At 39.9% G+C, this 23,826-nt stretch overlaps 1 protein-coding gene across 1 annotated transcript in view; it reads right to left on the bottom strand.

Annotated features, from left to right (window-relative positions):
- Nucleotides 1-23,826, bottom strand: part of LOC124141078 (leucine-rich repeat-containing G-protein coupled receptor 5-like) — a 152,765-nt gene that overhangs the window by 66,650 nt on the left and 62,289 nt on the right. The window contains exon 2 of the mRNA XM_046508973.2: nucleotides 5,765-6,275. Within this exon, the coding sequence (XP_046364929.1) occupies nucleotides 5,765-6,000 (236 nt within the window). The 5' untranslated portion in view covers nucleotides 6,001-6,275. The remainder of the gene's footprint in view (nucleotides 1-5,764; nucleotides 6,276-23,826) is intronic.

Here is a 23,826-nt window from a genome sequence, read left to right as displayed (position 1 = left end):
GACGGGGCCCTGGGAATGCTATTTAATCCAGAATCTCCAAAGGGTGGGAACATCGATCAACAATTACAATGAGACTGCAACTTATGCGCCGCTCGGAAACTATAATCAGTTTTCTTAGAACTGTTATCATATTCAACAGAGTAGCACCAATGTCATCATTTTAAAGGTTGAATCACGCACAAAAAAGGACCTTCGTTTTACAAGCAGTTACAGAATATCCCTAAAGACTGATCGATTATCTATAGGAGACACGAGGTCATCACGACAATGTGAAATAAACAGCAATGAGTGAGATTTAACGCAGCCTTGAACAATATCAGTGTTTAAGCTTCATGTGGATGGAAAGAAAGCATGATTCACGTCTCAATCAAGCTGAATCTGTTGTTAGAACACACGATCATAGGATTCCGGCACGCCTAAGGGACGCAAGTCTCCACAGCATATTTCATTCCCTTGGACGACTGGGTCACCCGTGCCATCCTTGAAATAAAGACTTTAAAGAATAGAGATTATCGCTGTCCCACGGTAATCATGTCTTCTTGGGAGTTCGGAGATTCATCATCATTGGAACAAATGTAACTATTTGAACAAAAGAGTCACCGTCAATAGATACGTAAACTCTTAATACAAAGCGTTGTCTCAACCAATAAGAATAAGAGTTGTCAGACACACGTCATCTCCCGGAAGTCATCACTCGCTCCACCAATCAAGACCGGAAGTAGTTATCCACAAAGGTCGAGATCAAAGAGATAACTAGCGAGAACTCGACGTGAACACGGACTTCTCATGATACCGAAACATGAAAGAGTTTTAGGGAGGCACCGACGTTGCTTGAATCCTACCAGACATAAGCCTTGAGGAGGCTGACCATGATGAATGAAGTAAGTTTGTAGATGTGCCACTGTTGTACTCAGACGGATAATTTGAAGCCTTGTTTTGTTAATCGACTGAGGTATTGGTAAAAGCCCACACCTTATCGATACAACCCACGTCAAGATTATCACAAGCGTCAATACCATGTTTATCACAACCTTCACCCTTGTTAACATCATCCACGTCAATAATATAGACGTCAAGATCTTAACAATATTATCCACGTAAAAATGATCACCCTCTTCAATACTATCGAAAGATATCATACTTATCAATACTATGATCCATGTCAAGATCATCATAATTAATAATACTATCCACCTCAATATCATCATACTTATCAATACTTTCCGTCTGAAGGTCATCATACTTATCAATACTATCCACCTCAAGATCATCATACTTATCAATACTATCCACCTCAAGATCATACTTATCAATACTTTCCACCTCAAGATCATCATACTTAATAATATTTTCCACCTCAAGATCATCATACTTATCAATACTATCCATCTCAAGATCATCATACTTATCAATACTATATATCTCAAGATCATCATAATTATCAATACTTTCCACCACAAGATCATCATACTTATCAATACTTTCCACCACAAGATAAACATATTTATCAATACTATCAACCTCATTATCATTATATTTATCAATACTACCCACCTAAATATCATCATATTTAGAAATACTATCCACCACAATATCATCATATTTATCAATACTATCCACCTCAATATCATTATATTTATGAATACTATCCACCTCAGGATCATCATATTTATCAATACTATCCACCTCAAGATCATCATATTTATCAATACTATCCACCTCAATATCATCATATTTATCAAATGTAAATTTGTTGTCTTTCACACTCATTTGAACCCATAGAATATCATCCCCAAGAAAATATGGAAAGAAAACGTCCATCTCTACGAAGTAATACTGAAGTTGTTGTGGCCTTAGTAACACTTCCAGACTCCAAGTGAACCCACACTCAGGTATCATTCATTCCACGCTTCAAGTTGCTGGAATAGGACATATTTCCAAGTTGAATTGTAAATATATAACGTTAATGCAAGAGAATAACCATTCTCGTTTATCCTACGAAACAGATTCTAATCGCCGTAAAATGCAGAATTGTGTTTGTTTGTTTCTTTCTTTCTTTCTTTGATAACGCCGCACTCAGCAATATTCCAGCTATATGACGATAGCCTTTAAATAATTTAATCTGGACCAGACAATCCAGTGATTGACACCATGAGCATCGATCTACGCAAGTGGATACGATGACGTGTATCAACCTAGTCAGCGTGCCTGACCACCCGGTCCCGTTAGACGCCTCTTACGACAAGCATAGTCGCCTCTTTCGGCAAGTATGGGTTGCTGAAGACGTATTCTCTTCCCGGATCTTCAAAATAGTGATGAAAATTCTATGTATGGCTCACTGATGACAACAGGCGATTACTGATATTCCCGGACTATTAATGCCATGGCTACACAATCTAACTTTTCTGATGTTGGATAGTTTACTTTTATAATCTGCCAAGAAAAGCTTTTTTTGAATATTGTGATGGACACCAATAAGCTGACAGGATTGACGGTATGCACAAAATATATACACCGCGCTTAGCGATACTCCAGCAATATTATGGCATGGGACACCACAAATGGGCTTCACACAAAGTACACATGAGGGGAATCGAACCCGGCCTTCGGCGAGAGTCTTCCTCTCCTGTTCAGCGGAACTGAACTTGTACGTGATAAACAGCGATGTTATTTTTGACGAGTGTTTGGTTTTACGTCGCTTCATCAATATTGTTTCTGTAGCACAACGTGGTTTTCATCAATGGTCGAGAGGCATTGATTCCATAAAGAGGAATCGGAAAATAGAGACTAGCACTCTGACATTCGCTAGAAATATCCACTCGTCGTAATACTAAAGAAGCGGCAGTAGTAGAGAGAGCAGCTGTCAAGTTATCATTAGTAGCAGTAGTAGTGGCGGTTACGGTAGTAACGGTCTTAGTGTTGGTGTCTGTAGTAGTAGTAGAAATAAATGCACTAATTGTGTAGTCGATTTAGTTGTAGTTGCAATAGCATTTATATCCTCAGCAGCAGCAGCAGCAGCAGCAGCAGTAGTAGTAGAAAAAGTAGTTGTATTTGTAGTATTGATGTGGTGGTGGTGGTAGTAGTAGCAGTAGCAGCGGCAATAGCAGTAGAAGTAGCAACAGTAGTAGTAGTAGCAGTACAATGTAGTAATAGTAGCAGCAGCATAGGCAATAGCATTAGTAATAGCAGTACTGGTAGTAGCAATACTCGTAATAGTACTAGCAGTAGTAGTAGTAGTAGTAGTAGTAGTAGTAGTAGTAGTAGTAGTAGTAGTAGTAGTAGTACTCTTGGCAGCAATATTAGCAGTAGCATCAGCTGCAGTAGTATAGTAGTAGTGGTGGTGGTGGTGGTGGTAGTAGTAGTGGTGGTAGTAGTTGTGAAATATGCGCAATATAAATCGCCTAGTAGTAGTAGTAGTAGTAGTAGTAGTAGTAGTAGTAGTAGTAGTAGTAGTAGTAGAAGAAGAAGATGAAGTAGTAGTTGTTGTTGTTTTATTATTATTATTATTATTATTATTATTATTATGTACAGATTAAAATAAACAAAATGCAGCAAAGAGGGTTTGGGTGATCCTGGCACAGTCAGGCTAGTTAGGCTCATCATCAGCTCAGGGCCCTTGCCCCCTCTACACGCAGCTCAGACAGCGAATTTGAATTCCCCCAGGAAGCGCTGCCTAGTCAAACCAACCGAGAACTTTCCGGAGAATATTAAGACTCTCCAACACTGCAGCCTTCTGCATTACCCAGAGTGTCAGAAGGGCTGTATTTCTGGCAGGAAACACGGGTTTTATTCCAATGTCAGACAACAGATTGGGAGGTGCTTGTAAACGATTCCTTGCGTAAAAAACTCTACATCGAGTGTTATGGTATATGGTGAATGTGGAGGTGTACAACTTTACATATTTCAACATATTAGAATTTTCAAGTATTGGTTCAAGATTCTTAAAATGCCTATTGATAGATTACCTAGAAAATGTTACAATATGATGTTATTGTATGAAAAACATGGAATCCGCAATTGGGTATATGATGTAAAGTCGTTATTAAATGATTGCGGCTATGGGTATGTTTGGCATAATGAATGTGTATCAAACAATCCAGATTCATTTTTAGTATCTTTACGCCAAAGACTTAAGGATATATACTTACAAAAATGTGCATCGCGTGTTTTAAGGTCAGAAAAATTCAATTATTACAAGCTTTAATTTCAAGACAACAATTTCCCCAGAATACTATTTGTTTGACATCACCTTTAAAGGTTTAGAATAAGTTTAGCACAATTTAGATGCAGCTCTCATAGACTTAGGATCGAAGTAGGCAGGCATAGAAACATAGACAGAGAATTGAGAATATGTGAGCAATGTGATTTATATGTGATTGAAGATGAGTTTCATTTTCTGTTAGTTTGTCCCAAATACGACCACCTTAGAAGAAACTATATTGATCTGCCTGGTTATGTACACCCCACTCTACAAACATTTACAACGATCATGTCAACAACTGATAAACATACTCTAAAAAATCTATCAATGTTCATTTTTCATGCTATGTTAATTAGAATATGACCTGTTAAACGGATCTGTAACCACTCCCGAAAACAAAATTGTACTATGGGCCTGAGGCCTTTCAGTATGGAATAAAACTTATCCTATCCTATCCTAGTAGTAGTAGTTGTTGTTGTAGTTGTAGTAGTAGTAGTAGTAGTAGTAGTAGAAGTAGTAGTAGTAGTAGTAGTAGTAGTTTACAGAATTTGATAGATCAACTGGAGCTGTACTGGTCTAATTGTAAACTCCAAGTGAACACTGAGAAAACGAAAGTGTTAATTGCTCAAAAAGGGAAATAAACTATAAAGTAGGGAAAAATGGTTCTTCAACTCACAACCGTTAAAAAGTGTCACTTCTCATAAATATCTGGGGGTAACCTTCACAGGCAGATTACCGTGGAATTACCACACCAGTAATGCAGCAATGCAGGCAAAAAAGATACTGTACCCACAGATATACTGTTGACGTCAATGCGTACATCTTTGCATTATATAAGTAAAATAATGGACACGGACAAATAAAGAATAACAGCCTGAGATGCATTGCTAGGTTTCCATCTCACCATCTCACCATCTCACCATCTCACCATCTCACAGATGTAACCCGTGGTGCTTGACGCAATTAAAGCCAGTACAACAGTAGGTAGTGCCAACATCAAACAGAACCAGCTGTGTTCAGCAGTGCTCGTTTCCTACATTGGGAAAGGGTTGAACATTCGTGTTCTCGCCTATTTATACATATATATATTTGACATACATAAGACATGACGTTGGTGGATGTTACAGCTTTTATACATACATATAAAACGTAATTAATAAACAAAATATTAAAAGTAATTTGCTGGATTAGTGTCACACCAAGACTTTATAAAAACGTAACTTTATATTGCAAAAATAAGGATTGTGTCTACAACGCCATACGCTGCGCTATAACCTCGTGAATGACAGGTCCACCAATTATATTGACCTGTTTGACGTAATGGTCAATTGTAGGGAATTCCGATCGACAGAAGTACGGAAACATTCAATATGGATCTGTGTGTTTTGGGTTGAAGGAAGACATAATTTAGAACAACTATCTGGGTCATCCTGGAGTCTTTCTGGATCCTAACTACTTTTCTATGTCTTAAAAAAAGATAAAATAGTTAAAACATTCTTTCTGGATGTTCATTCAACACTCCAGCACCAAAAAATGTACATTCAGGAAATTGTGGCTACTTACAAATGGGTAGTGTGTCGGCTGAGATTGGGTGGCACAGCAGTCAGGTTCTGGCCAATACACACCACCATGAGGTTTGACTCTGGATTCGACTCCGTGCACACACATTTCTTCGGACATGGAACGGTCGAGTTGACCACATTTGGGGGCATCTGACCTCTGCACCCCCATGGGTAGGAAGGGGGGTGGTAAAGTATCCATAACAACAGCAAGCGAAGAGTTCTCAACACCAGACACATGGTGATCGGGAATTTGCCTGGGAGGAAACGGTTAACAGTTGTGAAGTGACCGAGTTCGGGGTATTATCACGGAAAAGGAGACCGGATGTCGTCTGCCCGTAAAGCGTCGTCTGCATAAGGGGTGTGGGAAGTGTCCTGAGCCTATCACACATGGGAAGCGCACAAGAAGACATCTCGTTCCCGGGCAGGTATGGGTCAATACATTGTGATAGAAGTGGCTGGAGACTGCTTCGTTTGTTCCTTTATCTACCACCAGGGGGCGGGACTGAGATAACCTGTGAATGAGAAGATGATATTATTCAAGAGGTTACAGATATAAGAGCTAGCACAGATTAAGTACGGGAAGGTACACAACGGTCCATCATTGTAATGGCTGCTCATGGGGGAAGTCGGGCTATCACACAGATAACGAGAGCAGATTTGTGTGATATGTCAGTAGCCAATGGCATTACCTATAAAACTAACTACGAAAGTGACCTAACAACATGTCAAACTGGATTTTAAAAAGATACTATTTACACCTTATTCTCCACAGGAAATAAACCATCAGTTTCTATTTCTTTTTTGGTTACATTGGATCTCTCTCTCTCTCTCTCTCTCTCTCTCTCTCTCTCTCTCTCTCTCTCTCTCTCTCGCTCTCTCTCTCTCGATCTCTCTCTCTCTCTCTCTCTCGATCTCTCTCTCTCAATCTCTCTCTTGAACACTCTTACACACGCCCCTGCAACCAACAAATGCATGCATATCGTGTATTTAGTGAGTGACAGAGAATATAACACAGTTATGCACCTTAAGATATGTCTCTTGATTTCACACACGTTTGAAAGACATGTCTATACATCACACAAACATGAATAGATAAACAGTATGTCCTCAGATCTCACGCACATATTGATAAACAATATCACCGCATTTCTCCCGCACATATACATTTATAATGAGATAAATAATATTTATTATATACATCAGCGTGAAAGACTGAGACTTCTGTAATTGAAAAAAAGTGATATTGTCATTGCAGTGAACATAACACTTTGACGGAACTAGTGTTACCTCCCCGCACATTGTCCCCCTTTATCGTACAGTAAGTGTTAGCCCGTACACAAACTGCTGGCTTCCTTTTGCGTTAGTTCCACACTGACAAGACAAAATACAGACAGATGGTCATTTATGGAGTTAATATCGCTTCTTGCCGTTGGCCATTATCTTGAAAATGTTTTCTTATAAACTGTAAATTTCGCATTTAACTCGTCAGTGGAGACTGTAAGTTTCGCAAAGCGCCATTTTTGTGACTTAACCAACGTGTATTTTTCGCTTCCAAAAACGGACTTGTCGATTTCAAGAATATTTTTGGTTCAAGTTGATTTTGTTTATAATCATATCCAAATATGTGATAAAGAATTTTAGTGACCTCAAATATCTCTTGTTACTTTTGTTTATATTGTTTAAGATTCCGAAACACGAAACTACTTTAAGTCGCAGTTACAAGGGGTAGTGAAACGTCACTGCCTGTTAGGTAGGGATAATTTACGTTTCAAGTTTTACATTTGTAATGAAATAATTTAATTTTCCGATCGACAAGTACACAACAAGTAAAAATAAACAGGATATTCCATGTGTCGAGTGAAGTATAATGTTTATCTCATCTCGTGACGGTGGAAAGGAAATATTTTCACTCGTGAACTCATAGAGTTCCCTCAGGTATGCTTGAAATATTTGTCTTTTTAAATTGGACAGAACATCATTTACAAGCATAGCTTTTATATTTTGCTCTTTAACGCCGCACTCAGTAATATTCCAGTTATATTATGGCGGCCTGTAAATAATCGGGTCTGGTTCCACTCAATTGGGATACAATGACATTTATCAACCAAGTCATCGAGTCCGACCACCCGATGCCGTCAGTCGCCTCTTACGGCCTTCTTTCCCGAGGCAATGGAGTTAACTGACTGTGAAAGTCCAGTTTCCACCTTGCCGAATCAGGCTGGAATTTCTGGGCTCGATCGTAGTGCCACCAGTGGCTTTTACGAATTATGTCCCTTCGATGTCCCTCCTATTGACCAGTCAGATTCAACCTCTCATGTAGCTAGCAAAATGGCGGCGCCCAGTCAAGACTATCTGATTGATAATCAAAATCTACATTGTGACAAAACGGGTCTTACTTCGCGAAGTGCATCAAATCACGTGAGCATCTTTATTAAAAAGATGAAAGAATTTTGAAAATACTTGTTGGCGCCGAGTTGGCGGTACACATGATTTGTAAATCCTGCAATCGATGGAAATGTGGACGGCAGTTCGATTTCGTTACGCCATTTTGATTAGACTATGCATAGACTCGTTAGCCAAAATATGACTCCAATATTAGCCCAGTTCAGCAAGGGTGGAAAATGGACTTTTATAGTCAGTTAACTCCCCTACCTCGGGCAGATGCTTACGACAAGCATTGTCGCCTTTTACGGAACGCATGGGTTACTGAAGACCTATTCTACCCCGGATCTCCACGTGTCCAAAGCCACACGTACAAACAAGTTGAATAAGTTAATCTTCTAATTAATTTGCTAAGTTATTCATTTCGTTGCTGGAGCAGAAATCAACGATTTTTTTCATTTTATTTTTTTCTTCATGTTTCTCTTCAAATAAAGTTGGCATTGACCTTTTATATATAATGGAGTGAGTGAGTGCTTGATTGGTTGAGTGAGTGAGTTAGCCAGTGGTTTAGTTAGTGAGGAAACGACCGATGATCAATGTTAGAAGATTAATAAAACGTGGAACAACAGAAATGGACGCTACATATTGGACCAATTCTTCAGTACAGTCTTCAGCATTCATTGCTAAAATTGTCATTCATTATCAGATTGCGCTCACTCATTGACAAAGATAATGTTTGTCTCCATTCATGTTTACTTTACATCGACATGACCTCAGGCCATTTAGACCACACAAAGAGGGACCACGATTGAAGCTGTTATGAAACAGATGATTGTGATTTACGAGCAATAGCTAAGTCAAAGCTTGTGTCATATAAATGTAGGCGTCGTAATTTAGATTAATACGTCTACGGCGTTCATCTATACATATCTAACACGCGGTCATGATGACCTTTGTGACGTCTTCAGCCTTGACGGTCGGTTCATGGCGTCATGTCATGTCTAGTTTATCACTTTAATTTAATCTTTCAAAGAAGATATGAATTTGATCTGTCAAATATGTCTGTTTGGCTAAACTGGAGTATAAAAATATCATATATATTATTTGTTCGTGATGGCCTGCATTAATGCCGTCGCTGTAGACGAGTCTCGTTGGCAGTCCATCATAATAGTCCACAACAATGTCCCTTACAGTAGTCAATAATAATTTCCCTTACAGTAGTCCATCATGATGTCCCTTACAGTAGTCCATCATAAAGCCCCTTGCAGTAGTCCATCATAATGCCCCTTACAGTAGTCCATCATGATGTCCCTTACTGTAGTCCATCATAATGCCCCTTGCAGTAGTCCATCATAAAGCCCCTTGCAGTAGTCCTTCATAAAACCCCTTACAGTAGTCCTTCATAAAGCCCCTTGCAGTAGTCCATCATAATGCCCCTTACAGTAGTCCATTATAAAGCCCCTTGCAGTAGTCCTTCATAATGCCCCTTACAGTAGTCCATCATAAAGCCCCTTGCAGTAGTCCATCATAATGCCCCTTGCAGTAGTCCATCATAAAGCCCCTTGCAGTAGTCCATCATAATGCCCCTTACAGTAGTCCATCATAAAGCCCCTTACAGTAGTCCATCATAATGCCCCTTACAGTAGTCCATCATAATGCCCCTTACAGTAGTCCATCATAATGCCCCTTGCTGTAGTCCATCATAATGTCCCTTACAGTAGTCCATCATAAAGCCCCTTGCAGTAGTCCATCATAATGCCCCTTACAGTAGTCCATCATAATGCCCCTTACAGTAGTCCATCATAATGCCCCTTGCTGTAGTCCATCATAATGTCCCTTACAGTAGTCCATCATAAAGCCCCTTGCAGTAGTCCATCATAAAGCCCCTTACAGTAGTCCATCATAATGTCCCTTACAGTAGTCCATCATAATGCCCCTTACAGTAGTCCTTCATAATGTCCCTTACAGTAGTCCTTCATAAAGCCCCTTACAGTAGTCCATCATAATGCCCCTTACAGTAGTCCTTCATAATGTCCCTTGCTGTAGTCCATCATAAAGCCCCTTACAGTAGTCCTTCATAATGTCCCTTACAGTAGTCCATCATAAAGCCCCTTACAGTAGTCCTTCATAATGTCCCTTACAGTAGTCCATCATAAAGCCCCTTACTGCAGTCCATCATAAAGCCCCTTACTGTAGTCCATCATAAAGCCCCTTACAGTAGTCCTTCATAATGCCCCTTACAGTAGTCCATCATAAAGCCCCTTACAGTAGTCCTTCATAATGCCCCTTACAGTAGTCCATCATAAAGCCCCTTACAGTAGTCCTTCATAATGTCCCTTACAGTAGTCCATCATAAAGCCCCTTACAGTAGTCCTTCATAATGCCCCTTGCTGTAGTCCATCATAATGCCCCTTGCTGTAGTCCATCATAATGCCCCTTGCTGTAGTCCATCATAATGCCCCTTACAGTAGTCCATCATAATGCCCCTTGCTGTAGTCCATCATAAAGCCCCTTACAGTAGTCCATCATAATGCCCCTTACAGTAGTCCATCATAATGCCCCTTACAGTAGTCCATCATAATGCCCCTTACAGTAGTCCATCATAATGCCCCTTGCTGTAGTCCATCATAAAGCCCCTTACAGTAGTCCATCATAAAGCCCCTTACAGTAGTCCATCATAATGCCCCTTACAGTAGTCCATCATAATGCCCCTTGCTGTAGTCCATCATAAAGCCCCTTACAGTAGTCCATCATAAAGCCCCTTACAGTAGTCCTTCATAATGTCCCTTACAGTAGTCCATCATAAAGCCCCTTACAGTAGTCCTTCATAATGTCCCTTGCTGTAGTCCATCATAAGTTGTAGTTGCTGAAGACCCATTCTACCCCGGATCTTTACGGGTTAAACCTGATGAAGAAGTAAGCACATAAGTTGACATCCATAAATTCTCACTCTTATGTGCATCACTTCTAAATGGCAGCAAATGACCATTTCAGGAGTTTATAGCGATGCCATCAGATGCCCTTCACACACCAACCCGAGCAGGGTGAAAACAGACAAGTGTGTTCTTAGTTGGTCATCGAAACAATAACTGCTCAGTGTGGAAAACCAATCTCCACTTTGGACACATCCATACACAGCGAGAACATACAGACCTCCAAGACCTCTAACACGTATGTGGTGAGATGTGTTTCTTCAGGTTCATAATTGACTTGCCCTTGCATGTGTTTATGACGGTACCAGCGGCGGGACAGGGAATTCTCCCTTTTTCGCAAACACCTAGTATCATCATTGTTTCATTCATAAATATGTGCTTATGTCGGAATCTTACAGTTGATATGTCTTATGGTAATGAAAGTGCCTTGTGCCTTGTGCCTTAAACATGGTGGTATGCGCTTGCTGTACTCCTGAGTTGAATTGATCCTCAAACGGGCTGTCTTACTGTAGACTGGGTGCGGCGGGGTAGCCTAGTGGTTAAAGCGTTCGCTCGTCACACCGAAGGCCCGGGTTCGATTCTCCATATGAGTACAATAAGTGAAGCCCATTTCTCGCGTCCCCCGAAGTTATATTGATAGCATATAGCTAAAACAAGCGCTACTCACTTGTGTACACTATAAAAAACAGTAAACAGTACCCTCAACAAGTATCCAGTCATCACAGCGTCACAATTTCATGTTGGAGGAAGGCCCAAAGTGACCCGGCTCCAATACAGATACCACTTAAGAAGCATACATTGCTTACCAACAAAAGATCCGTCATGGTCGCATCCATATGAAATGGAAAGTAAAACAAGTGTGTTTCTGTGGGTTTTTTTATGCAAACAAATGACAAATTACAAGAAACAATAACTAAACAAGCGTATAGTCAACGAAGTCATCTATATCCCCCACCCATTTAAACACGTTATGGTCCCAAACCAGGTAACTGACCCAACATTTATCTTAGCCCATGTCAAAATAGCTGCAATGGAAATTCTAAAATAAACATTTCTAAAACTCCTTAATATCAAATGGCACTAGTTCAGTATGCGCTTTATATATAGACATGTAATGTTTGGCAAAGAAATATTTAACAGTTTATTTGTTATACTCCATAAGTGAACCCACCCTATATTAAAACTTAAATCCAACTTGTTGTCATGGAAACGTAAAAAATAAAAAATTCTAAAATTCCTAAATAGCAAATGGCACCAGTTCAGTATGTGCCTGGTAGACATGCAAAGTTTTGTAAGAAAGTGTTTAACGGTTTTTGAGTTACGCTCCGGAAACGAACACCACCCTTATAGAACCTAAGTCCAACTTGTTGCCATGGAAACGTAAAAAATAAAAATGTCTAAAATTCCTAAATAGCAAAAGGCACCAGTTTAGTATGTTCCTGGTAGACATGCAAAGTTTTGTAAGAAAGTATTTAACGGTTTTGGGGTTACTTTCCGGAAATGAACACCACCCTTATAGAACCTAAGTCCAACTTGTTGCCATGGAAACGTAAAAAATGAAAAATTTCTAAAATTCCTAAGTAGCAAAAGGCACAACTTCAGTATGTGACTGATAGATTTGCCAAGTTTCGATCAAATACACTGAATTGTTTTCGAGTTCTGCCCCGGAAAAGGAAATGATTACGGACGGACAGACGGACGGACGGACAGACTGGCTGATCACTATATCCCCCCGCATTATAAGCCGGGGGGATAACAAAGGATCATAACTTGTACGAATGGCGATGAATTAAAAGCCATCCAGTCAATATCAATTAAGGTTTATGTATTTCGACGGAATCCCTCAGAAGCTGACAGATAGCAATGTCTTAACAGCGTCTGAAGCTTAATTGACGTGATTATATGTGTACCAAAGCTTTCAAATGTACAACGCGAACGGCTTTGATTCAGCAGTGTCAAGAGTTCAATGTTGATGACACGTAGCGCTGTCTCTCGCTCGTGTTTCCTTCCTTCTACTGCATGTATTTATTGAGTGATATATCGATTCTGGCATATATAACGGATTACTGCAGCGATGCGTGCAATCAGTTATATTTAGCTACATGTCGTTGTTAGTTGATTGTTAAGAAATAATTACTCATTTACATAGGATTGGTACGTACTGAAAATATCCCCGCCTTTGGTCAAAATTCGCATTATTACGTATCGAACGCCTCAAAACCTTCTTATGACAGGGGGCACGGGTGGCCCAGTCGTCTAGGGCGGGCGATTCGCTGAGCAGAGTTGCGTCCCTTGGGCACGCCAGAAACCTATGATTGTGGGTTCGAATCCCGGTTTGCCCCGATTATGTTTGTCAGCACCAAACCCGTGCTCGTTGGTTTCACCGAATTGGTCAACCTGCATCACTTCGGGCTTTCCTCCCACATTAAGCTGACATGCCGCGGCGTTAAACCCAACTCACTCACTCACTCACTCTAGAATATGGCTTCCATAATGATCCCCTCTCCACGTACTGTCAATATCCAGCAGCCATTGTGTCCACTTTCGCACCTTTACGACTCAAACGCAGGGACCAACTTTACCCTGGAGTAAACAATCGTGTATAACCTTGAGTATGACCTTGACCATCTACCCATTTAGACGAGTTATTTTCGAGCGAGACGAATTCTCCAAAATACGATTCAAACGTTAAATCTCTTTATTCACAACAACATGCCATCACCGTCTCATCAAATATCAGTTTGTTATCAAGAATGCGTCGTCCTCTCAGTCCTCATTACCGTCAAGAACTATTGTTTCACGTGGTGCTTGCCACTGTCATTAGCCCCGGAAGCAGCTAATGGCGTATAAACTACGCATGACATTACACACCGATTTGTTGATACTGTCATTGCCGCCGACAGCATTAAGCACTGCTCAGGGGACTCCCCATGGGTCGTTCCTGTTTGCGTTGAAATTTCCATCTTACGATTCTGCTGACGCACGGCTTCTCTCAAACTCCTCATCACCGGATCGATTAGTACGGTGGTGTTTGGAGTTCGATATCTGATGAAGCTGGCCGAAGTGGTAATTTTTCAGCCGTTTTGTTATCAACAGACATTCAGGGCATCTGAACAAGCCCGATCTCACCTAATGGATGGGTGTGGATAGCGTTCAGAGAGGTCATATTTTTCTAACGCACTGAAAACCTTTCTACTCTTCTTCCATGAAGAGAGAATAGCTATCGGGGTACTGCTCGACTGCCAAGATCCGAAGGAACGAGATTGGCAAGCGGGGAAAGTCATGATTCGTGAGTTCGGGGGTTCCATAAGCGCCCACAAACACTTCCAATGTTAAAATAATGAATTTCACTTTTTTGTCTAACTTACACGACTGTTCAAAAGTAACACCCTCGCCCTCGTGATAGGAACGCGAACATACCGCGTCACAGTCTCAAACACAGGGCCGTTTATGTGGCCATGTGGAGTCAAAACAATCGCTACGCGGTCGAGATCCAGGCGGAAACACATCTCGTCGTTATGTCATGGCTAGTAATAGTTCAGTCGGACCAGTAAACCTTCAAATCAACCCTATCTGCTCACTGATACTCCCAGCTCAAAACTTCAACTTTTAAAGAGGAATAGTATTTTTAATAAAGGGAACACTAACTATTTCAATCAGTCATCGTTATCATTGTTGTCTGCATATTTTCCCTTTAATGTGTCAGTTTAGTGTATCGCGGCTTTAAACATTATTTTAGTTATACCACGGCGTGGAAGATAGCTTTGTGTTTCATGCAAGCCCGGAGTGAAGCAAGTGATACAAGTGATGCAAGTGATGCAAGTGATACAAGTGATGCAAGTGATACAAGTGATGCAAGAGATACAAGTGATACAAGTGATACAAGTGATACAAGTGATGCAAGTGATGCAAGTGATACAAGTGATGCAAGTGATGCAAGCGATGCAAGCGATGCAAATGATACAAGAGATACAAGAGATACAAGTGATACAAGAGATACAAGTGATGATGCAAGTGATGCAAGTGATACAAGAGATACAAGAGATACAAGAGATACAAGTGATGCAATTGATACAAGTGATGCAAGTGATGCAAGCGATGCAAATGATACAAGAGATACAAGAGATACAAGTGATACAAGAGATACAAGTGATACAAGAGATACAAGTGATACAAGAGGTACAAGTGATACAAGTGATACAAGTGATGCAAGTGGTGCAAGTGATGCAAGTGATACAAGAGATACAAGAGATACAAGAGATACAAGTGATACAAGAGGTACAAGTGATGCAAGTGGTGCAAGTGATGCAAGTGATACAAGAGATACAAGAGATACAAGAGATACAAGTGATGCAATTGATACAAGTGATGCAAGTGATGCAAGCGATACAAGTGATACAAGAGATACAAGTGATACAAGAGATACAAGTGATACAAGAGGTACAAGTGATACAAGTGATACAAGTGATACAGGAGATACAAGTGATACAAGAGATACAAGTGATACAAGAGATACAAGAGATGCAAGTGATGCAAGTGATACAAGAGATACAAGTGATACAAGAGATACAAGAGATACAAGTGATACAAGTGATACAAGAGATACAAGTGATACAAGAGATACAAGAGATACAAGTGATACAATAGATACACAAGAGATACAAGTGGTGCAAGAGATACAAGTGATACAATAGATACACAAGAGATACAAGAGATACAAGTGATACAAGAGATACAAGAGATACAAGTGATACAAGTGATACAAGAGATACAAGTGATACAAGAGATACAAGAGATACAAGTGATACAATAGATACACAAGTGATACAAGAGATACAAGAGATACAAGTGATACAATAGATACACAAGAGATACAAGTGATACAAGAGATACAAGAGATACAAGTGATACAAGAGATACAAGTGATACAAGAGATACAAGAGATACAAGTGATACAATAGATACACAAGAGATACAAGTGGTGCAAGTCATACAATAGATACAAGAGATACAAGAGATACAAGAGATACAAGTGATACAAGAGATACAAGTGATACAAGAGATACAAGTGATACAAGAGGTACAAGTGATACAAGTGATACAAGTGATACAGGAGATACAAGTGATACAAGAGATACAAGTGATACAAGAGATACAAGAGATGCAAGTGATGCAAGTGATACAAGAGATACAAGTGATACAAGAGATACAAGAGATACAAGTGATACAAGTGATACAAGAGATACAAGTGATACAAGAGATACAAGAGATACAAGTGATACAATAGATACACAAGAGATACAAGTGGTGCAAGTCATACAATAGATACAAGAGATACAAGAGATACAAGAGATACAAATGATACAAGAGATACACGTGATACAAGTGATGCAAGTGATACAAGAGGTACAAGTGATACAAGTGATACAAGTGATACAGGAGATACAAGTGATACAAGAGATACAAGTGATACAAGAGATACAAGAGATGCAAGTGATGCAAGTGATACAAGAGATACAGGAGATACAAGTGATACAAGAGATACAAGTGATACAAGAGATACAAGAGATGCAAGTGATGCAAGTGATACAAGAGATACAAGTGATACAAGAGATACAAGAGATACAAGTGATACAAGTGATACAAGAGATACAAGTGATACAAGAGATACAAGAGATACAAGTGATACAATAGATACACAAGAGATACAAGTGGTGCAAGTCATACAATAGATACAAGAGATACAAGAGATACAAGAGATACAAATGATACAAGAGATACAAGAGATACAAGAGATACAAGTGATACAAGTGATACAAGTGATACAAGAGATACAAGTGATACAAGAGATACAAGAGATACAAGTGATACAAGTGATACAAGAGATACAAGTGATACAAGAGATACAAGAGATACAAGTGATACAAGAGATACACAAGAGATACAAGTGGTGCAAGTGATACAATAGATACAAGAGATACAAGAGATACAAATGATACAAGAGATACACGTGAAACAAGTGATGCAAGTGATACAAGAGATACAAGTGATACAAGTGATGCAAGTGATACAAGTGATGCAAGTGATACAAGAGATACAAGTGATACAAGTGATGCAAGTGATGCAAGTGATACAAGTGATACAAGTGATGCAAGTGATACAAGAGATACAAGTGATACAAGTGATGCAAGTGATACAAGTGATGCAAGTGATACAAGAGATACAAGTGATACAAGTGATACAAGTGATGCAAGTGATGCAAGTGATGCCGGCAATCAGAGGACCGTAATCAGGGTGAATTAGAGATTCGAACCAACGATCCTAGGATCCAGGCACGCCGAGCGAATTGTGAAGAACAGATTTGCCTGACTAGTTGCAGATTTGTGTTTAAGGAGACACTGTGTGTCATACGACACTTGCTCAAAAGTTGTTCGATCATTGTGACAACATTCAAGGCTTCAGTAAAGGTATATGGCAGACATGCGGGGGGCATTTAAAATTTGATGCAGCAGTCACAAAAATGATGTCCGATGCAATTCCCTATTTGGCCCTGTACAATATATTCCCGTGTTTCTTCAGGCAAACAACTGACTTGCCTTTGTATATGACAGTGACGGGTGTCAGCGGTGGAGCATGATACGCTCCCCTCTCCGCGAAGATCTGGTAGCATCACTGTTTGAAAATGATTCATAAATGCATGCTCATGAACAACTCTTGTAGTAGAGATTTCTTATGATTAAGGAAATGCGTGTTGTGCCTTTTATGTATTTGAACGATAGGGTACTCAAACTATTTGCCCTGGTACGCTGTAGCTTCTGGTTATACAAGAGTCAATATCAAGCGTCTATCGTCGGAACAAATACGTATATCAACACATGAAAGTGATTGTGCAATTGTAACTCACAGTATCACACTGCGGTAACTCATATTGACTTCAAATAGAGCAATGTCTCAAATTACTTTGAACAAATCCTTTTAAATCATACGCTGCGCTTGAAGTTCGTCAATTGTCTTAATATCGGGAGCCTACAGCTGGAATATTGCTGAGAGCGGCGTTAAATAGCAAACAAACAAACGATGTTTGTTAACTAGTTGAGCAAAGCCTCACTCTGATACTCTAGTCGCTATATTCAGACCAGGATAGAACCACATGTTACACCTAGTGATGAAGGGCATGTCTTGACGGTATGCAGACAACACGGCCATATTCATATACAGTTAAACTAAGACGTCAATTGAATGGACAAGTAGGAATTCCGTTTCCATGGACAACTGCGGAAGAAAACAATCAAACCGATATCAATTTACCTTCTGTATTGTCTAACAGTCGACACATGTGATGGAGTGAGTCAAAGCATTGAGATGCATTTCGGTTCTGGCAACCAGATGTCAACATTTCAACATTATGAGATCTATTTTTGTCATTCAAGGTTTTTCTTATCAATGCATGATGAGTTAAACAAACGTTAACGTGGCTGGTATGATAACTTCATGGGCATTTGTTTGTTTGTTGTTTAACGCCGCACTCAGCAGAAATATTCCAGCTGTATGGCGGCGGTCTGTAAATAATCGAGTCTGGACCAAACACTACAGTGATTGATATCATGAGCATCGGTCCACGCAATTGGGATCGATGTCATGTATGAACCAAATAAGCGAGCCTACCCACCCGATCCGTTACTCACCTCTTACGACAAGCCTAATCGCCTATTAAGGGAAGCATGGGTTTCTGAAGACCTATTCTACCCCGGATCTTCATAGGCATTTGAACAAAGTGAAATTTATATATGCCTACTGCTAAATTTAAAACGTCAAGGGAATAACCAGTCACGATTGTCCGACGAAACAGATTCCATTGGGAGTAAAAGGCAATAGAGCGAACAATTATATGAATAGGTCACTGAAAATCAGTGATGACACCAGGTGTTCGCGTATGTTAGAGGTCGAGGGGTTAATTCAAGGGCTCAAGCTAATTCACGGGATCGAGCTAAGTGTCGGACGTATTCTTCCTATACAATTTGGTCAGAGCCATATAACTGTATTAAGGTAATACATTATTCATTCAAAGAACTAGCTTGGGAAATATTCTTATGATTGAATTAGGTTTAACGCGCTTGAACAATATTTGAGTTCTCGGCATATCAGCTTGGTGATGCAGGAACGTCCGAATTATGTGAGGCAGGTCTGGTTAGACGTTTACCACTTTGGTGAATCCCACGAGCACCCGTATGGTGCTGACAAACCTGGAAACATTATCAATGGGATTTGAACTTACGATCCTAGGTTTCTGGTATGTCTAAGGGATGCAAATCGGCACAGAGAATAGCGACGCCTTTGACCTCTAGGTCCCACCAGCACCCCAAGATAAAGATATTTAATTTTCGTTGTGTAAAGTTTAATGTTTAACAACAAAGAGAGAAAGCCATTTCCATGATCGTCAGACCAGGGTCCATTGTGATATTCCGACTATGATATGAGTGTGTCTTTATAAATCACTAATTTTTCGTCGTGACACCAGGTGCTCACGAAAAGATTAGAGTGTCCTGCCTCACCAATGAAACCGTTACAAAGACATGCAAAGGCAAGGCAAGTCTTATGTTCACCTTAACAAACAAGTGAGATACGGCACAGGCCAAAATAGGTAATAGCATCGGACATCACTTTGCTCACTGATGCCTCAAATTTAAAAATGTCCTCCGCGTGTCTACCATAACACTTTTATAAACATCATATTCATTTCAATTACATTTCCTCAATCATTTTATCAGATCACGGAAACATTTGATGTTTCCTTCCGGTACAGTAGGTTAGTTCCCTCTAGAGTACAAGACAGAAACATCAAACAATGCAATTGAGCATAAAACATAGCACATCTCACAAAAGCGTCAACAATGATCAAAACACTGTTTTTGTCTCCTTTGAAGACTAAAGCAGTAATGCTCATATCGCCCCTTGCTACCAACATTACACTATAATTTGGTTATTCTGAAGATACGATTCGGAACGTCTTGCAGCATGAGTGTACATTCTTTGAGTAGAACCATACCATGTAATCCCCTGATGTGGGAGCTATCGTTTGTCTTCACGGCACACTGCAATAACCTTTTACAACATCAACTGTCTGGCTCTGCAATCTATCAAATCCCGAGCACCTTCTTCGTTATGTAACAAAGCTCCATTTTGTGGCCATTCCACCAAAGACCATTGGGGACTTGGTCTGAAGAAAAAATGGCGGAACTGTATCCTAGCAACCGTGACGTTTTAAGACTTTTGGACCTAGCCTCAAGGAAAGGATGGATGTGATTTAGGATGTGTTCAAACATTCTTATTGAAAATGCTTTCTTTTAAGCTATCGGCTTTGAAAATATCAATTATGTCAACGGATTTCCTAAATAGACGTTTCTAAAGAATCAATTTTACAAACAAATGAAGTGCCATAAGGGTGTCGCTAAGGCACGATCTCGACTTCACAAAGGATCTGGTATGTAGGCTTTGATGTCATCAAGGAAGGCTTGGGTCAAACAGTGGACACAATTAAGTCATTTCTTAGTTAAGGAAGACAATCATCCGATTTGCGTTAATTTGGTCGAGGTTATGAATTCAAGAAAAATATTACGTGAACTAGCATGTATGGTTATTTGAAAAAAAAAACCCTGAACAGGCATAATATTCACGAATAGATCATATAATTTTGAATGTTCATGCCGTTACCTTGGAACAAGCAATCAGAAAAGTGACGATAGAGTTGGCTGGCTTCCGTAGTGTTAGTGAACTTACATTTCCGTTACACATGGGCTTCAGAGGCAGTGATGTACACCTTTTCACTAAGCTTTTAGTTAAAAACGCTAAATGCCCAAGCGCATATTTTCAAATCAGACATAAAGAATGGAATCGTGAAGGTTTATTAAGTAAACTGAAACTTCAATGCCTTTGGGGATTTCATATTCGTGTCTCAATCACAAGCAGGGAAACATGGTGCCAGCACAACGGACGCGACTGTCAGAAATTGAAAGAAACTAGACCCCCGAATAATTGTAACGCTCCCCCTGAGACGCAAAGCGCAAGCATAGTGACATGGCACGGTGCATCATGTATATTTTTCTGGAGTGAGTGTGTATAGTCTTACACCGGCTTTAGCAATATTCTAACAGGGACTCGTACATTTACCCACGTGGAGAATCAAACCTGGGCCTTTGGCGTGACGAGAACGATTTAAACAAGAAGCTGTTCCATCATTTTTCCTTGAATATTGAATACAGATTTTTATTTGTGGTTTTGACGCAGAGGTACGACCCGGAAGATGTGGAGGGCGTCATGGAAAATGATAGATAGAAAATTCTTTGGAATATGCCCATTCACAACCTTAGGCCAAGAAACCTGATCTTGTCCTTTTTGATAAATCCAATGAAGTAATTTATATCATTGAATTTTCTGTCCCTTTTGACAGTCACTAATGTGATTGACAAGATTCAGGAACAACATGGCAAATATGCGGACCTCGCTTTCGAAATGTCATCCTAAGTACCAAGTTGTCCGACTCCTCATTGTTCTCGGTGCCTTAGGTTTGGTACCTCCCAATCTGTTGACTGACACTGGGAGAGTACGCGGGTTTGCTACCAGGAATACAGCCCTTCTGACAATCTGGGTAATGCAGAAGGCTGCAGTGTTTGATTGTCTTCACATTCTCCGAAGAGTTCTGGGTGGGTTTGACTAGGCAGCGCTTCCTGGGAGAAGTCCCATTCGCTGTCTGGGCTGCGTGTAGAGGGGGCAAGGGCCCAGAGCTGATGATGAGCCTAACCAACCTGACTGTGCCAGGATCACCCAAACCCTCTTTGCTGCATTTTGTATTTTAATCTGTAATTACTACTACGACTACTACTACTACTACTACTACTACTACTACTACTACGTCATTTATATTGTGCATATTTCACAAGTACTACCACCACCACTAATTATAATAATAATAATAATAATAATAATAATGATGATAATAGAATTTCGCGACTGTGTAAAATTGCATTAATTTCTGTACTAATACCTTAAAACCTATACATTACTTATTTGTTCCTTTACCACTTAACACGAAATACATTCACTTTACGTATCAAAAATGTACGTAAAAATGTATTCCCTGATAGAAAGAAACGACAGCGGGTGCGTGGGGGACCGCCATCCTAGAAAAACCATACCGGCGATCATAACCTGGTGAATCCCGGATTCGAACCAAAGAATGTGACAGAGCCGTAGACACAAAATTATGTGCATATACTCAATGGCAAAAGTAACACTCCTTGTCTAATACATCATTTGTGATACTGTAGAAGGGCATAGCTCAAGGCATTGAAGATGAATAGCCATTTTATGTTTTAGTTAGGCTGAAGATGGAACATCACAGGCCTTTTAAAGATTTTTTAAAGAACATTCAAATTCAATTTCTGCCAAGCGTGTATTAAGTTCTTAATTCCAAACGTCAACGCCAGAGAACAGTCAGTCTCAATTAACGGTTGACACAGATTCGACAGGGCGTCAATATCAACTTTTAGTGTTTGTTTGTTATCTAACGCCGCGCCCAGCAATACTCCTGCATACAACGGCGGCTTGGAAACAAACCACTGTGGACGAGACAAACCAGTACTCAATGTCATGAACAACCAATCAACCAAGTCACAAGATCTGACCATCCGAGCCATTGGAGTAACATCCAGTGAGTTAGGAAGTGTAAAACTGTTAAGGTCATTGTGTAGGATAGCATCGCGCCGCATGTTGACAACAAAACCTATTCCATAATCACAAGAAATCCGACTATATCACAGGAGCATGTGTTTATGAATCACTATCGAATAGCGAGACCACGTTTTATAATAGGTGAGCGTAGCCTGCCCATCCGGTGGCATCCGTCACTGGTGCATATCCATCAAGCAACGCGTCATATTAAGTCACTGCTTCTGAATGTCTGCCAGTAATTCTCTGGAATAACCTGACCACGCTTTTAATGGTAAAATCTTGATTGAAAAGCTGTAAGCGAAATGGGTCTTCCCTTGAAACTTGCATATGCACGTGCTTTTAATTACCTACACAGCTGGGAACCGTAGACGCCGTTCCCCTGAGCTAATGGACTGTATATTGCTATACATATAGAGGAAATTCACGATTGAAAAATCGAAATCATGTCTTGTGTCACACAGCTTGGTAGAGGTTGCCATCGTTTGAATTTCTATGCATAGATATGTCACTGAATATGAATTCTCAGTTGTGGCTTTGATTTTCAACTCCAGTGGATAGATAAGGTGAAGGTATTTTTTTTTCTAGTCATTGTTAAATTCTTTATTTCTTTTTGTGGCGTTGAACAGCAAACAAACTTGTCTAAATGCCTCATCTCCACAGTTGACAAACATATATTGTCTATCGGGAAATTCAGCAATTCACATATGGGTAGCTAACTATTTCTGAGTAGAGTTACTTTCTGTTTAAGCAAATTGATCACATCGATTTCAAATTGTAACAAAATGAAGTTTCGGAATTCCTTTCTTTGAAAGAAAGGTCCTGTTGGTTGGAGAATGTCCCTCTTAATTTATCACGGGGAAAGTTTTTGAACTTGGACACTTTGTCCTGGTCTGAGAGTCTATAACTTCAAGTAAATCTGTTGAGCTTTTCAAGATCCACAAGTGATGAACCCACTGATCTCGTATATTCCCTGAAAATATCTCGTTAGGCCTTGTTTGATCTTTGGAAGAATTATTGTTTG

This window comes from Haliotis rufescens, unplaced genomic scaffold (genome assembly GCF_023055435.1).
Source record: "Haliotis rufescens isolate VD_foot unplaced genomic scaffold, xgHalRufe1.0.p SCAF_6, whole genome shotgun sequence".
In the NCBI taxonomy this organism is placed as follows: domain Eukaryota; kingdom Metazoa; phylum Mollusca; class Gastropoda; order Lepetellida; family Haliotidae; genus Haliotis; species Haliotis rufescens.
Note: the sequence above shows the minus strand (reverse complement) of the source record. Positions and strands in the feature narration are given on the sequence as shown.